At 42.0% G+C, this 18,087-nt stretch overlaps 1 protein-coding gene across 11 annotated transcripts in view; it reads left to right on the forward strand.

Moving 5' to 3' along the window:
• The window catches only part of PPHLN1 (periphilin 1), a 340,184-nt gene extending 323,945 nt beyond the window's left edge, over nucleotides 1-16,239 (forward strand). For 10 of the 11 annotated variants that reach the window (XM_029616785.1, XM_029616780.1, XM_029616778.1 and 7 more), the window contains one exon: nucleotides 15,876-16,239. In XM_029616785.1, coding sequence (XP_029472645.1) covers nucleotides 15,876-16,070 — 195 coding nt within the window. In that variant the 3' untranslated portion in view covers nucleotides 16,071-16,239. The remainder of the gene's footprint in view (nucleotides 1-15,875) is intronic. The other variant, XR_003858726.1, reaches the window with a different exon arrangement.
• The last annotated feature ends 1,848 nt before the right edge of the window (nucleotides 16,240-18,087 follow it).

Below are 18,087 nucleotides of genomic sequence, written 5' to 3' on the forward strand. Positions count from 1 at the left end.
AAACATACCACCATCATGCTTTACTGTAGGGACGATGTGCTGTTTGTTTTATGCCACAGACATTGCTTAGCATTGAGACCAAGAACTTCCAGTTTGGTCTCATCGGAACATAAAACTTTCTCCCACATGCATGTACTGTCCCCTAAGTGTTTCTTTGCAAATTTTGTTTGCAGCACATCATATGGTTTTCTTCAGCAGTGACTTCCTTCTTGCCACCCTCCCATATAGGCAAAAAGGAAATCACTGGAGTAATCGTGAAATTGTTGAACAGTCATAGAACTTTGTAGTTCTTTTAAAGGAATCTTAGGCTTCGCAGTGACCATCCACAGCAGTTTCTTTAACCCTTGGCTACTGACTTTGAAGCAGCGGCCTGATCACATCCGTGTCCTGGTGGTGCCATACTGTTTCCACTTTAGAATAATGACTTCCCCCCAAGGGGTAGTCAAACACATTAAAATGTTCTTATAACCTTCTCCCAATCTGTACTTTTGAATTATGTTATCCTGGAGTTCTTTTGCTTCAAATTTCACTTCTTACAACAGAAACAGCTTGATTCTTCAAAAGCTTTTTAATCAGCTCAGCTACTATGATTGGGCACAGGTGGACTCTGTTTAACTTATTCTGGGCATTGTTACTGCAGTTTTCTGAACTGGAGTTATTCTGAGTGAGCTATGACAAAACTGGTGTGAAGACTTATGCAATTAAGACATTTTGGGTTTTTATTCTTACAGTAATTACTTTGGAATATTTCAACATTTCTTTCATGATGAAAGTTTAGATTGTGTAGACCAATGAAACAAACTCCTACTTTAATGCATTTTGATTTGTACTTTTTGGAGAGAATGTGAAAAATGTATAAGAATGTGAAGACTCTTACAAGGAACTGTATGTAAAATTCTTGATCTCATCCTACATTAGCTTTCCCTGTTCATTTTAGATGCTTATATTATATATAGATATATTTATTTTATGTGTTAATTGAATATGCTGTACTTCACTTTGAGCAAGTTGTTTTGGAAAGATGGATTATAGAAACGTTGAAAGAAAAAAAAAAGCTTCAGAGAGGTATCTCATCTGTTTATCAGCTAGTAATACAGGATAAAACTATGTGTGTACTTTAAATAAAAAAGAAACTGTTACTTTGAATGAATTTTTTAAAATATTTTTTTCTTTGAAATATTAAGGACCATCATAACACCCGTGGTCTACATGCATTTAATGCCTGTGTTCTCAGCCACATCGGGTCATCTTTAATCATACATATCCGAAACTTATAAGGTTTCCAATTTTACCGCCATGTCCTCTAGACACCAGAAAGAGGACATGGCGGTAAAATTGGAAACCTTATAAGTTTCGGATATGTATGTGGAGTTAACAAAAGTACTCTAACGAAATCGTTTTCAAGCACACCTGTCTATCACAGTCCCTGAAGCAGCAGCCCTGCGAAACGTAAGTCAGACTGGACTTGTGCGGCAGCGCATCACCGCTAGTGAACATCAGACATTTGGATCAGACCCGTGCAGCAGAGCAGTAGCGCTGGGAAGAGGAAAACAAATCACCTCAAAGGAAAGAAAGTGCTTAAAATGGACTCACTCAGCAGCGTGACAACGCCACAATAAGGGAAGTACTTATTCCACATTTTTTTAAAGCTTCTAAATACAAAAATACTAAAAAAAAAAGTGAAAAAAATATTTTCCTAGCACCACTCTGAGTTCTGGACCGATGATTAAAGATGACCCGATGTGGCTGAGAACAAAGGCATTAAATGCATGTAGACCACGGGTGTTATAATGGTCCTTAATATTTCAAAGAAAAGATATTTTAAAAAATTCATTGAAAACATATACACACACTAAAATTGAAGTATATTTATACAACGTGTTTATTTGCAGTGGTAATTGAAGTCTCCCATTATTACTGCACTACCAATTTGGTTAGCTTCCCTAATTTCCCTTAGCATTTCACTGTCCGTCTCACCACCTTGACCAGGTGGACGGTAGTATACTCCTATCACTATAGTCTTCCCCGACACACAAGGGATTTCTACCCATAAAGATTCAATTTTGTATTTAGTCTCATGCAGGATGTTTATCCTGTTGGACTTTATGCCATCCCGGACATAAAGAGCCACACCTCCTCCCGGGTGCTCCTCTCTGTCACTGCGATATAATTTGTACCCCGGTATAGCACTGTCCCATTGGTTATCCTCTTTCCACCATGTCTCTGAGATGTCAATTAAGTCTATGTCATCATTCACTACTATACATTCTAGTTCTCCCATCTTACTTCTTAGACCTCTGGCATTAGCATACAAACATTTCAAAGTTTGTTTTTTGTTTGTACTTTCATTCTGCTTTTTAATTGATAGGGATAAGTTAGAATTTTTTAGCTCAGGTGAGTTTTCAGTTACAGGCACTTGGACTGTTTTTCTTATTATTGGAACCTCACTGTCGGGATGCCCTAATTCTAATGCATCATTAGTATCCTTTGAAGATACCTCTCTCCGAACCATGCGCTGCTGAGTGACTGTCGGCTTTCCCCTTTGTTCTAGTTTAAAAGCTGCTCTATCTCCTTTTTAAAGGTTAGCACCAGCAGTCTGGTTTCACCCTGGTTAAGGTGGAGCCCATCCCTTCGGAAGAGATTCCCCCTTCCCCAAAAGGTTCCCCATTTCCTAGCAAAACTGAATTCCTCTTCCTTGCACCATCGTCTCATCCACGCATTGAGACTCCAGAGCTCTGCCTACCTCTGGTGACCTGCGCGTGGAACAGGAAGCATTTCAGAGAATGCTACCCTGGAGGTTCTGGATTTAAGCTTTCTACCTAAGAGCCTAAATTTGGCTTCCAGAACCTCCCTCCCACATTTTCCTATGTCGTTGGTGCCCACATGTACCACGACAGCCGGCTCCTCCCCAGCACTGTCTAAAATCTTATCTAGGTGACGCATGAGGTCCGTCACCTTCGCATCAGGTAGACATGTTACCAGGCGATCCTCACGCCCACCAGCCACCCAGCTATCTACATTCCTAATAATCGAATCACCAACTATGACAGCCGACCTAACCCTTCCCTCCTGGCAGTAGGCCTTGGGTAGATATCCTCAGTGCGAAAGGACAGTGCATCACCTGGAGAGCAGGTCCTTGCTGCAGGATCCTTTCCTGCTGCACCCGGTTGATGCTCTCCCATCATGAGACCTTCTTCCTCCAAGGCAGCACCAGGGCTGCCTGTCCGAAGTTGGGACTTGGCTACTATGTCCCTGAAGGTCTTATCTATATACCTCTCTGTCTGCCTCAGCTCCTCCAAGTCTGCCACTCTAGCCTCCAGAGATCGGACTCGTTCTCTGAGAGCCAGGAGCTCTTTGCATTGCATGCACATGTACAGCTTCTCACCGGTGGGTAAAAAATCATACATGTGACACTCGATGCAAAAGACTGGGAAGCCCCCCTCTTTCTGCTGGACTGCTGCCTTCATCTCAATTTTGATCGGTTCCTAGTTAAGTTTTAGGATGCTATGGGAGTAGGAATGTGTCTAACGTCCTTTAAATGTATTAGTGAATTAACTATTTGTCTTGTAGTGGCCTACTGGGGTCTGATCGAATTCTCAAAGTTTTTGTTGATGGGTTTTTTATTTTTTGGGTTTTTTTTGTGAAAGTGGCACCGGCCTATAAATTAAGGGATGAGCTAGGGTTGGGAAATACAAACAGTCTAACTTCAGTTAGTCAGCCAGAGTGACTCACTGCTCTCTTGATTAACAAATGTTGATACCTATTCAACCCAATCACACTACCTCAACACCTTACTAAGGTGAGTAACTGAGCTGAACCTTTCAACCTTTTTACTCAGATATACACTGCTCCTAGCTTATTTCTAGCTTCTGGCTACTTTTTGGGTTTTTTGTTTTTTGTTTTCCTTTTTTTTAAATACAAACACTCAGTTCTTTAAAAGTCCACAGAACACTCAGAAGATGAAATTAGACAAGAAGGTGAGAGTGGGGAGGAGAGGCAGAGAAATGCCAGCTTGTTGGGGAGAGGGGATGAGAAGCTTTTGTGAAAGGGTGAAAGAAGAATGGGAAGAAGTAAATGGGAGAAAACAACAGATGAAAGGAATGCTTTTCAATATATTTATAAATGACCTGGAAATGGGAACAAGTGAGATGGATCAAATTTGCCGAAGACATAAAATTATTCAAAATTGTTAAATCACAAGAACATTGTGAGAAATTGCAAGAGGACCTTGCAAAACTGGGAAACTAGGTATGCAAATGGAAAACAAAATTTAATGTGGACAAGTGCAAAGTGATGTACTTAGGGAAGAATAACTCTAATTATAGTTACACAATGCAAGGTTCCACATTAGGAGTCACCATTCAGGAAATGGATCTAGGTGTCTTCTTTGATAAGTCATTGAAATCTTCTGCTCAGTATGCAGCAACAGCAGCCAATACAGCAAACAATGCTAGGGATTATTAGAAAAGGGATGGAGAATAAAACAGAGAATATCATAATGCCTTTGTATCGTGCCATGATGCGACCTTATCTTGAATACTGTATCCAGTTCTGGTCATCGCATCTAAAAAAAAAAGAGGTAGCAAAATTAGAAAAGGTACAGAGAAGGGCAACCAAAATGATAAAGGGAATGGAACACTTCCCCTATGAAGAAAAGCTAAAGAGGTTAGGACTCTTCAGCTTGGAGAAGAGACGGCTAAGTGGAGATATGATAGAGGTTTCTAAAATAATGAGTAGAATGGAACCAGCAAATGTTAATCAGTTTACTCTTTTAAATAGTACAAAGACTAGGGGACTCAAAATGAAGTTACTTGGTAATATATTTAAAACTAATAAAAGAAAATATTTTTTTACTCAACGTATAATTAAGCTCTGGAATTCATTGCTAAAGAATGTGGTGAAGCTGCCTTTAAAAACGTTTGGATAAGTTCCTGGAGGAAAAGTCCATAAACCATTATTAAACTGGAATTGCAGCTATCCACTGCTTATCAGGATAAGCAGCTTGGAATCTATCTACCCTTTGGGTTCTTGCCAAATACTTGTGACCTGTTTTGGCCACTGTTGGAAAAAGGATACTGTGCTTGATGGACCCATGGTCTGATCCAGTATGGAAAGTCTAATGTTCTTATGTAAAAGCAATAATTATGGTAGAGGTGTACAAACACTTTGCTGGTTTAATTTGGTATCACCACCAAAGTAAATATATAGGGGCTGATGCAATACAGTGCACTCAACCTAGTGCATGGCTTGATGCATGTGGCCATGCTAGAATAACTCCCGATGCAATAATGGGATTAGCATGTCCAAACCTGCACGTAGCTAATAGCATTCAGCACATGAAATCACCATGCGCCTGACGCACATATTTTAACCTTCAAAAATTCACACCGGCCCAGAGCTGGCGTTACATCTGGAGGCACCCCAAGCCATCAACTGGAAAAGCAGAAAATACTGTATTTCTATGGTTCCTCCAACTTAATATCATCACGATGCTAAGTCAGAGAAATCAGCAACATGAAAAAAAAAGTCTTGGCGGTCAAGTTAGGGAAACGGATGCTCAATTTACCAGCATCCTTTTCCTAATCCATGGCTGTGTGTGTGTTCAGAAAGCAGACACTCATTAATTGAACATCTGTTTTTCCTAACCCGTGGCTGTGCGCATAGCCATGTCTCCTGGGCTCCCGATGCCAAGGACCCACTAGAGACTCAGTTTCCCCTAGAGCGTCCTTTTTAACATGACTGTTCATTTGCATATCGCATTGCATGCCCAAGAGAGGTGGATAGGTGCTCAGTTTTGACACTAATTTTTAGCGCATCCATATTGCATCGACCTGATTGTGTGTAACAGCATGTCAGCAAGCCGGGAACCTTTTGCAGTCTTATTTTATCGAAGTGTTACCACTAGCGAAAATAAAAGTAGACAACCCGGTCCTCTCAATCATTCTTCCCACAGTTAAGAGAAATATTATGTCCTATTTTTCTATTTATTTATTTAGGTTTTTAGATTCTCTTTAAAAACGTATGTCACAAACCAGCATGTTTGGCAATTCTAGAATACACAGCTTACACAAATCAGTAATAAATTTCTATATCAAATCCAATATCAAACAGTCTATAAGTGCAATAACCCCAACATCAACTAATGTTTCGGCATTGTCCTTCAGGGGGAATATGAAAAACAAACTTATCTGGCATCGTGCTTTTGTGTCCAGTGAGACTGGTTCATCCAACACAAAAGCAAGATGCCAGATGTTTGTTTTTCATCTTCCTCCTCCTTACTCCAGTGATCCTCTGTTACAGGATCACTGTGTGGGTGTGATAAGACACAAGGCTAGCATCCCCCAGGCACCTTCCTGGCAAGATTTGCTACCCTGACACAAAACGCCACCCTGAGTCAATACAACCATAGATTTTAGAAATATGTTTATTATGTGCTCTGTTATGCTTCAGAAAGCAATACAGCAGGAAAAATATATAGATATAGCAAAGGCAATAGATATAATAATAATACAGTACAATTTTTTCCTTTATTGTTGATAAAAAAATGCCCAGGAAAGCAGCACAGCTCTTTCACTTCTGGAATTTCGAGGATCTCCCTCCCTATCTCTGTTACTTGTACCCTTTTCTTCTGCACATCTGAAAGTATGTTTTAAGTGACACAATCAAGGCCAAATTTTCAATGGCCTACATGTGTAAAACCTGTGCCTTGCGAGCATAGTACCCATTTATATCGGCCCCTGCCACGCGCACAAGCCCCGGTACGCACACAAGGGCCAGGAGCGTGGTCTGGGTTAGGAGTAGCGGGATAGAGGCTGGCCAGAACAGTAGCCATTAGCTGCTGTTCCGAAGAAGCGCACGCCGGCAGCCAGCCAAAGTGCATAACTTGCTGCTGCTCCAGAGGAGCAGTAAGTAATAAAAAAAATTTAAGGAAAGGTAGGTTAGGTTTAGGGGGTGGGGAGAAGAGGGAAAGAGGGAGGAAGTGTAGGTAGGGGGGTAGGGAACTGGTAAAGGCCCGATTGCATTGCCTCGAATATTTTACGAAAATTTGCCCCCTGCGCACGAAGCCTGCACATGCGCAAGGCCATCCAATTTTATAACGTGCGAGCGCTGGCGTGCATGTTATAAAATTGGCGCATCCATCTGCAGGCCAGGAACTGTGCGCACATGGATGCGCACACGCTGCTTTGAAAATCTACCCCACAATTTCCCAAAATATAGCCCAGAGTGAGAAATAGCTTGCCTTTTCTTGTGATTTTAAATCTCTCACCACATAACCTGTACATCTGTTTCCTTCTCCCTTTCCTACAATTGATTTACAGTCAATGATATAAGGTCAGAGGTAGTGAGGCCTACTTCCTGAATACGTACTTAAGCCAAGCTTGTTAGGCTTAGGCTAAGCAATCCTATTACATTAGTCATCCTCAGCCCACACCAGTGCTCAACCCCAGCTGTCATTCATCCACCAGAACTGATTTACATCTTCAACTCTGCTTTATTTCCTCAAGTCCTGAAAAAAAAAGTTGGCAGAATACTGTTCTAGATCTTTCCTTCAGAAATTAAGCCCTGGGTAATAGAAACAAAAAGGCTCTGAGTTAGCACAAGTTTGAAACTTGTGAGCAGTAGCATAATAGCCAGTGTTAAAGTCTTGAGAATTAGTACTTCTTCTTACAGGTTTCAAACTTGTGTCTGTTCTTTACACTGCAATTCTGCTTCAGGATCACATTCTCCCCTTCTGTTCCCTGCATTAGGGAGCAGAGTGGATGTTCTTTGCTCTGCTGCCTGGCGGGGAGAGTTTAGAGTAGAACACTCTTACTGCTCTGTCTTTTATGTCTGAAAAGAAGTGGTGAGAGAGTGTTGTGTGTGTATGTGTATTTGTGAGAATGTGTAAAGTAGTAGGGGAGTGGAAAAGAAAAAATGAATATGCATTCTAATCCTATATACAAACTTAGGTCATTTTCAAAAGGAATTATGAATGTAAAAGTAGCATATCTCATAGCAATTTTCAAAAGCCCATTTATGCACTGTAAAACCTTTTGAAAATTACCTCTTCTGATTGTAAGCCTTCAGGGGACAGAGAAATACCTACTATTCCTGAATGTAACCTGCCTTGAGCTACCATGAAAATGTGTGAGCTAAATCAAAATAAATAACCCACCCCCCACCTGTTAATCAAGAGTAATCTCAGGTATGCAGATCTTCTCTCTGGTGCCTGTTCGGATCTTGAAGTATACAAGCAGGAATCTACATGGTGCCATGCCCCTCACCTCCTGTCTAACCTGCAGCAACCAATGGAAAGCACAAGCTCCATCCCTGGCACGTGTTTTCTTAGTAGCAGGAAGCCTGTGCAGAGGAGCGGACAAAGCAGCTGCAAGGCCTGTAAGCTAGTACCTGCTTACTGGCTTCATTCTAACATATCTCCATTACTGCCACAGATCTGGTGAAGAGGACTTGGGGGAGGTTGAGGGTGCAGAGAAGGTTAGGACAAGGGCATGGGCACTCCAGGGACCTCCCCCTGCTCTACAGTGCCTATACCCCCTGCTGTGGGTGCCAAAGTCTAAATATGACTCTGTTACTTGAATTCTTTTTATGTATTAAGGCAAGGAATACACTGATCTATTCACTATGAGTAATCAGGGATTGATGTATCTAAAAGCAAAAAGGATTTGAAACTATTATTGCCCTATTTACAAAGTAATGAAAAGTTGGAAATAACATGCAAAACTGAATATTTGTGTTCTTGTTGAAGGCTGATTGCATAACATTTAATGGATAATGAAAATGCATTTAAATTAGTATTTATCATCCATTTAAGTATTTTGGAGATATTAATTAAACCGTGGTTAAATGAATCTGCTGATGGCTGAGCAGCAATTCTGTACTGCTGCCATATAAAAGACCTGGGTTAGATGGATCATCCTGGCTTCTGCTCACTGGGCAACTGGAGATATTGGGAAATCAACAAGGGCTCAAAAGCAGTGTCCTTTTGAGGCTTAGTAACTGGATAAAGGCCAGAAACAGAGGGTAGGATTAAATGATCAGTTATCAAATGGAGAGAGATCATTAGTGGAGTGCCCCAGAGGTCTGTATTGGGACCAGTGCTATTTTGCATATTCATAAATGATCTGGAGAAAGGAATGACGAGTGAAGTGACCAAATTTGCAGATGACACAAAATTGTTTCAAGTCAAAGTGGCAGCAGATTGAGAAGAACTGGGAGATTGGGTTTCTAAATAGCAGATGCAATTTAATGTGGACAAATGCAAAGTAATGCACATAGGGAAAAATAATCCCAATTTACAGGTTCATGATAATGGGTTACATGTTAGAAGTCAGTACCCAGGGAAAAGGACCTTGGAGTCCTTGTGGATAACACATTGAAATCTTCGGTTCAGTGCGCTGCAGCAGTCAAAAAAGCAAACAGAATGTTGGGAATTATTAGAAAGGGAATGGTGAATAAAACGGAGAAAATGTCATAATGCCTCTGTATCGCTGCATTGTGAGACCGCACCTTGAATACTGTGTACAATTCTGGTCACAGCATCTCAAAAAAGATATAGTTGCGATGGAGAAGGTACAGAGAAAGGCAACCAAAATGATAAGGGGAATGGAACAGCTCCCCTATGAGGAAAGACTAAAGAGGTTACGACTTTTCAGCTTGGAGAAGAGACGGCTGAGGGGGGGATATGATAGAGGTGTTTAAAATCATGAGAGGTCTAGAATGGGTAGATGTGAATCGGTTATTTAGTCTTTCAGATAATAGAAAGACTAGGGGGCACTCCATGAAGTTAGCATGGGGCACATTTAAAACTAATCGGAGAAAGTTATTTTTTACTCAACGCACAATTAAACTCTGAAATTTGTTGCCAGAGGATGTGGTTAGTGCAGTTAGTATAGCTGTGTTTAAAAAAGGATTGGATAAGTTCTTGGAGGAGAAGTCCATTACCTGCTATTAATTAAGTTGAGTTAGAAAATAGCCACTGCTATTACTAGCAACGGTAACATGGACTAGACTTAGTTTTTGGTTACTTGCCAGGTTCTTATGGCCTGGATTGGCCACTGTTGGAAACAGGATGCTGGGCTTGATGGATCCTTGGTCTGACCCAGTATGGCATGTTCTTATGTTATTACCCTTTCAAACAACATTAGGACTAGGGGACACTCCATTAAACTAGCAGATTTAAAGCAAATCATAGAAAGTACTTTTTCACTCATCTCAAAATCAAGCTATGGAATCTGTTGTCGGAATATGTTGTGAAGGTAGCAAACATAGTGGGGTTTAAAAGAGAATTGGACAAGTTCTCTAAGAAAAAGTTCATAACAGTTATTAAGCAACTAGTCTTGGAAAAGCCAGTACTTACTAGAATTAATCAACTTCTGGGAATCTGGGTACTTTTGTGGCCCAGACTAGCCATTGTCTGAGGAACAACAACAGGACAATGAAGTGAAGTTTTTTCCGAAAGTCTTTTCCAAAAAGTCTTTTCAGATTTGAGAAATCTTTTTGAGCCCCTGAGGCAGCCACTAGAAAGTAGCAAAATTCGGCCTGAGTCGGACGAATTTTATCAATTATTTAACACGTCTCCACCCATTAAAGTTTTTGGAAAAGACTTCACTGGCATCTATTCCTGTTGTTGTTCCTCACGGCTTTTCTAGATTGCCTACCTTGTTGTTTTTTGGGCCCCTAGCCATTGTCTGAGACAGAATGCTGGGCTCTATGGACCTTGGTCTGACACAGCATGACAGTTTGTATTTCTTATGAATTTGGCACTTTAAATAGCTCGTGTAACAGTGTTCATGCGTGGTTGATGATGTTCCATGTTTGAGTTAGTGATGTCAGGCATTACTGAGATGGATTGCTGTTAGACTTCTTCTTTTAATATTTTTAATGTTTTCTTGTATTTTATACTATTTTATTATGTTATCGTTGTAAACTGCATTGGTCAGATCGCTGCGAATGTGATATATTAGTATTAAGAAATAAAAAATAGAAATGCTACAGAGGCTATTAACAACTTCTGGGGAGAGGGACATCTAACCATCTTGTAACAGTGACACCTGCTGGTTGAAATTAGTGTACATGTGTAATGTGTTCCTGAGGGAGCTGCAGTCTTCCTGGCCAAGGGCAGTCATTGCCATGGCTAAGTTAGGTGGTAGATTGTAGAATAAGGGAAAAACGCCTGTTTAGTTGGTAATGAAACTTCTGATGCCATAGCCCAATAGAAACCAGTTATAATTGATCTGTAAAATCAAAGAAGCAGGAGAAAACTACTAATTGCCCCCCCCCCACCACACCCAAAAAAAAACCTAGTACAGTTTCGCATGATAAATTATGAATTTTGGCTAAAAATATTTTGAACCTGAAAGGTGTTGGAAAAGAACCTGCATGAGAAAAATAAGGATTATGTGGTCTTTTATCAAACTAGAACTATGTACATTTTCAATAGATTTTTTTATAAAATATATAATTTCTGGACTGGTTCAGTGGCAGTGTTACATGCTGCCACCTAGAAGACCTAGGTTTGATTCCTCGGTCAAGCACTCCCTTCTCTGAGTTGGCCAGGGTTAGAGATGCTTCAGAGGCAGCATTCACAGCTCTTGGTGGGGAGAGAGTTTAAACCATTCAACAATGACACCTACTGGATGGACACATCAAGCATTCTGTGGCCCCTGACTATGAACAGTCCCTGAAATGCTGGGCTAGATGAGGTGGTTATAAAAATAAGAGGAAAAATAGAGGCCAAATGCTGATTGAGCTGGAAGTCCAAAGGAGCAGGAGGAAGCTTCTGGAACAAATATATATTTTTTAAGGCACATTCTAAGATATCTATTCATTTTGGTTAAAACTGTATGTAAAAGAGAAATTTGATTTGTTTTTTAATGATTTATTTAAATGGCCATGGTTATTTTTTAACCATGCTCAAGAAAAACCACAAGGCAAAATCAAATGCAATATTCAGTATGTTGTTACATTTCCTTTCTTTTTTGAATGAAGCAACTCTACAAATGCAGATTTCTAGTATATCTTTCTGCATAGATAATTCTTAGTGACTCAGTAACACCTTTCCAGAAATATTGTGATTTAGTGTGCTACTGCTTCATACAAAATGGAATATTTATCACCCTTCACTGAATAGAGTCCCACAGACTCAAGAATTGTGACTGCCAAGACATACTGCTTTCAACAACTGAAGGTATTTGTATTTACTGCAAACCATGTAACCTATGGATGTGGGTCCATCGATGTCTACTTCCCCATTCAGGGCTCTCACGGGGGATCGAGGATAGACCCTTGGCGGCGTCGCACTCCAGGACCTCAGGTTCATCGCCATCCTCAGTGCTGGGGAAAGACTGGGCCAAGCACCGTGGGAAGCCTCGGAAATATTGACACTAGTCACAGTCAGCTTAAGGTACCAGAATCGGGGTGACACCAAAGTCCACCGGCATGCCCCCAAAGAGAGACCCCCGCGGAGAGGAGACATCGACCTCCATCGTATATGGGAATCCTAGGCATTCCCCACCACTATTGGGGGTCGGTACTGAGCTTCCCCGGGGCTCTGAGGGCACTCCAGTGATGCCTTTTGCTTTTCCTTCTCCATTGGTCCTCGCTTTGGCGAACTTCCAGGTGGAACTGGCCTGCAGGGTGCAACAGGTTGTGCTCCAGGCCCTTCAGGGTATCAAGCCACCAGCTCCATCAATGCCTCCCCCGTTGTCTGAGCCTGCCCTTGCGATGTTAGCGCCGCTGCTGGAGTGCCTTGACATCCTCTTGGGCGTCCTGCCCACACAGCTGCTTCCGTTGCCCAGAGATACCTCGATGCCCCAATGCCCACCGAGTCGTCCTCCCTCCAGAGTCACCCCCATTGTGGGGTCCTCAGAGGAGACCGATGTTTCCCGACCGAGGGCACCATTGGGGGCTCTGGCACCACACCCAGTTGTACCTGGTTTGGCCCCCTCAGTGTCTGCACTACCGTCAATGCCCTCGGGGCAGTCTGTGCCCCAGTCCCATTGGTGCCATCGATGCCTCTGGGGCTGAGGGGCTTGGCAGGTGTCCTCCCCAAGGGGCCTTAGGGGGCTTCAGTGAGGAGGGCGCCCCATATTATCCCTGGGGGGGGTTGCTACCTCGGACGAGAAGCGCCGATCCCCACCAGAGGATCTTACCTTTGCGGCATTTGTGTGGGCTATGGTGGAGTCACAAAGTGATCAACTTTTGCTCCCTGTACAGGGAGTCCGGAATGCCAGTGTCAGATGCCTTTGCCCGCCTTTGGGGCAGGGGCCTTCTGTACGCATATCCTCTACTTCTGCTGGTGTTGAAGACACTCCTGAAGCTCCGCCAGGAAGTGGGGACCATGATTCTCATCACCCCCCCCCCCCCCCCCCCAGTGTCCAAAATAGATCTGGTTCCCGATCCTTCGAGATCTCTCTGTCAGGGAACCAATCGGTCTGGGGACATCCCCCAACCTGATCAAGCAGGATCGGGGCAGGTTACGCCATCCCAACCTCTCAGGCATTGTCTCTGACAGCCTGGATGTTCAAAGGCTAGTTCTGCGGCCCCTTGACCTTTCTGACCACGTGTCTTGGATCCTGGTAGCTTCTCGGAAGCCCTCCACCAGGAATTCTTACACTCTGAAATGGAGGAGGTTTTACATATGGTGTGAGAGTCATGACTTGGATTCATTCTCTTGTCCCACTCTGAAATTGCTGGACTACTTGTTATATCTTTCTGATTATGGCCTGAAGACCAACTCAGTCAGTGTACACCTCAGTGCTATCGGGGCCTTCCACCACTTAGTTGATGGTTCACCTATATCCATACAACCTGTGGTGAGCCGGTTCATGCAGGGTTTGCTTCAGCTGAAGCCTCCCCTGTGGCCTCCTGTTGTGTCCTGGGATCTCAATGTCGTTTTGGCTTGTCTCATGCGAGATCTTTTAGAACCACTGCGTTCCTTCGATCTGAAGTACCTGACATGGAAGGTTATCTTCTTGGTTGCAGTTACTTCAGCACGCAGAGTCAGTGAGCTTCAGACGTTGGTGACATATCCACTGTACATGAAATTCTTTCACGACAGGGTGGTTCTACGCACTCACCCTAAGTTTCTGCCTAAGCTGGTGACTGATTTTCATCTCAACCAGTCCATTGTTCTGCCCACCTTTTTTCCCAGGCCGCATTCTCACCAGGGTGAACAGGCTCTGCACAGTTTGGACTGCAAAAGGTCCTTGGCTTTCTATGTTGAGCAGACCACAGACAGTCCACGCAGCACTTCATTTCTTTCGATAAGAATAGATTGGAAGTTGCGGTCACCAAGCATGCATTGTCCAACTGGCTGGCTGGCGGATTGTTTTTCCTTCTGCTATGTGCAGGCAGGCCTTCAGCTTGGAGGCCACATCAAGGCTCATTCTATCAGGGCCATGACGGCATCGGTAGCCCACTTACATGCGGACCCTGTGGCCGAGATCTGCAGGGTGGTGATATGGAGTTCCCTCCACACATTTACTGCCCATTACTGTTTGGATAGGAATGGCCGTAGTGACAGCAGCTTTAGTCAGGCTGTCCTGCGGAACATCTTTAAGTGAAAAAACCCAACGCTTTCTGCTTAGGGCCCTTTTTTCGGCTCAGGCTGTCTCCCTCTGTTTTCCATAGCACCGCTTGGTGTCTGTGAATTTACTAGAGTTCGGTAGCAGCCTGTAGCTTGGTATTCACCCATTTGTGAGATCTACCATCCTGCTTGTACTAGGAGAAAGCAGAGTTGCTTACCTGTAACGGGTATTCTCCTAGGACAGCAGGATGTTAGTCCTCAGGAAATCCACCAACCACCCTGCGGAGTAGAGTTTCTCATATGTTTGTTTTATTTTTTCGTAATTCTATGTTACGAGACTGAAGGGGGACCCCGCATGGACGCGTAGATAGTAGCATGCTGGGCATGCTCATTGTGCCAGTCAAAGTTATAGAAACTTTGACAAAAGTTTTCCGTGCCGGGCTCCATCTAATGGTGTCACCCATGTATCATCCTGCTGTCCTAGGAGAACACCTGATACAGGTAAGCAACTCTGCTTAGTGTGAGCCTTTGTTGTAAAATATGTCTACTAGTGATCTGTATAATGTATAATTAGGAAGCTGATGAAGACCTTTGACAAAATTACACTACTCTGCAGTGAATTTACCCCAGTTTCTCAGTGTTTAGGTACTCAAATGCTGCCTCTCCGTAGATCATTTAATGAGACCTCATCTTTCATACTTTGTGCTGTTTTGCAGACCACATCTACAAAAGGGCATTAATAAGATGGAAAAAGCTCAAAGGGTTGCAAAAATGGTTCTATGGCCTGCACAGTAAGCCATACATAGACTGAAGAAGGGAAAGATAAGGGGAAGATGTGATATACACACACATTCAAATATTTAGCAAGTTTCAATAAGGTACCTGAATACAGCATTTTCCATGGTACAAAACCTCTGGGACAAGAGAGACATCCATATGAAGCTAAAGAGAGGAAGAGGCTTGAAAGGAATAAAAAATTACTTTTTTCCTGAGAGGGTGGAGGTCTTCCGGAAGAGACTTCCAGCAGAGGTTATAGGAGCTAAAACAGTGAGAGAATTCAAGCATACTTGGGACAAAAGTACAGAGAGACCTTACTGTCAAGGGAGGGAGAAAACTACATATTGAGTAAGACCTGTTATAGCACAGAATGCATGCACAAATGGGCAGACAGTAGAGTAAGTGATCTTTATGTGCCTACATCTTCTATGTTTTTATAGTTTACAGAAATATGGGAAATAATCTAAAAGCTGTAGAACTATTAATTTTCTTTAAGTAATATTGTATGCATATTTCTCTCTTAATATTTTATCCTGGAATTAATATAATTTGATTTTGTATTTCAATATAGGTTTATAGACAAGATTGTGAAACCTTTGGCATGGTGGTGAAGATGCTGATTGAAAAAGATCCTTCACTGGAAAAACCAGTACAGTTTGCCCTGAAACAGAATTTGCAAGAGATTGGCGAAAGGTGCATTGAAGAGCTTAAACATTTCATCACATCGTATGATACTACAAGCCAAGAGTTTGCTGAGAACTTTTAAAATAATATTTCTTAGTAGAAGGAAACTTCAATTTGTTTTTAGATTGTCTGATCATATATCTACATATGCCATTTATTACATACAACATTGTTTGGAAGGAAGGGGAAATGTTAGTTGAATATTGTCAAGGGTTTAAACCAAGTTCTCTAGTAAACCAATTTCAACCATCTACAGTCTTCTGGTTGCCTTCATTTATCATATTTGAAAACTGTATATTTCAGTGTTAAAGTAGCAGTACTAAGCTACATTTTTCAAAATATCGGCTTGTCTGTTTCTTGGCTTCCTCGTGTTTATATTTCTAGGTCTCCTTTTTTTCATATAAACCTAAATACATAAATACAATTTAGAAATCGATATGCTTTTTTGTTATAGCCATGCCCCCTGTTTAAAAAGTAATTCCCAGAATGCATTCTTCACTCGTTCTTACTTTACATTTACTAGTGTCATGCCTGCCTAGGAATCTGATGAGCATCCTGCTGTTTTCTTAATTTCTAAAGGCAAGAGTGGCTAAGTAGGAAAATCATTCTCAAACTTAAACACTATTGCCCTAGGAATTAAGAGTGCATTCATTCCAGTAAAGCTTCTCTGTAGAATCAAAGAGGTAGATCTTCAAAAAATATGCGCGTAGCCTATAAAATCTGGGGTCAGCGCGCGCAACGCTGCGCAAAATCGGCAGCCTGCGCGTGCCAAGCCGCGCAGCCTGCCTCCGTTCCCTCCGAGGCCGCTCCGATTTCGGAGCGGCCTCGGAGGCAGGCTGCCGAGCCGCGCAGCCTGCCTCCGTTCCCTCCGAGGCCGCTCCGATTTCGGAGCGGCCTCGGAGGGAACTTTCCTTCGCCCTCCCCCCACCTTCCCCTCCCCCCCCCCGGCCCTATCTAAACCCCCCCCCCTTACCTTTGTTGGCAGATTTACGCCTGCTCTGCACGCACCAGCGGCCTATGCAAAATAGGCGCACGAGGGCCCTGCGTGCGTAAATCCGGCCGGATTTACGCGTGCAGGGCATTTAAAATCCGCCCCAAAGCCTTTAGTGCAAGTAAAATGCTGTTTTACCTGTGTAAATGAGCTTTCTGATTATTGCCCACCTTCTATACCTATGTATTTAAGCAATGCGGGTACTTTTACCCGCATATGTTTGGAGGCATCTCTAGGGTGGGATTGATTGGGGGCCCTTACACAGGTGCTTAATTTTGCAGGTACTTTTCTGTGAGGCAATAATCAAAGTAAAATGACTGGCATAGTTTTGATTCAATTATTCCAGCAAACCCCATGGATAAATCTACCTATGGGGTTTGCAGAAATGTGGAAAAATTTCCTCCTAAATATCAAAACCAAAGGGGGTTTGCTGATTTTGTTGTTTTTAATTTAAAATATTTGCCAGCTTGGTACTGCTGTTTTAAATAATGTAAATTTGGTTTAATTCACTGAAACTCTTTAAGAACATGTCCCTTATTTTTAATGTCTTCTAATTTACTTTTGTTCAGCACTAAACACAATACAGTAATTGAATACTGTTTCATTATTGATGTATTTATAAACCATTTCCTTTTCTCTGGATCCATTCCAGACTTGTGGATGTTTTGTGAGTTTTTACATGATACAGATAAACTTATGATTAAGAATCATGGTATTGCATTTTTTTGTTAAAAGAAATCATTTGAGCAAGATTACTCATTATCCAGTGTTCCGGACAAATCTTGTTCAAATGTTACAATGTCTATTTTAACGATTTACTTAGTATAGTTTACAGATTATTCACATAAGTACAAACCTTTTAATATAAAGTAAATTGACATATATTATCCATATTTATCATACTTATGTTGGAAAGCAAATTGAAAATGAGCAGTACACTGTTTAATACATGCATGGGGATTTGTTTCCCATCTGTATGTGTTGATTTTAGAAGGAGCTGATTAAAGGTATAATATAAGGTCCATTAACGCTAAAAGAATCACTTTGGCAAAGTATGTGCAAATCAATTTTATATATAAATATATATATATATATATATATACACACA

Source organism: Rhinatrema bivittatum, chromosome 9 (genome assembly GCF_901001135.1).
Source record: "Rhinatrema bivittatum chromosome 9, aRhiBiv1.1, whole genome shotgun sequence".
Lineage (NCBI taxonomy): Eukaryota > Metazoa > Chordata > Amphibia > Gymnophiona > Rhinatrematidae > Rhinatrema > Rhinatrema bivittatum.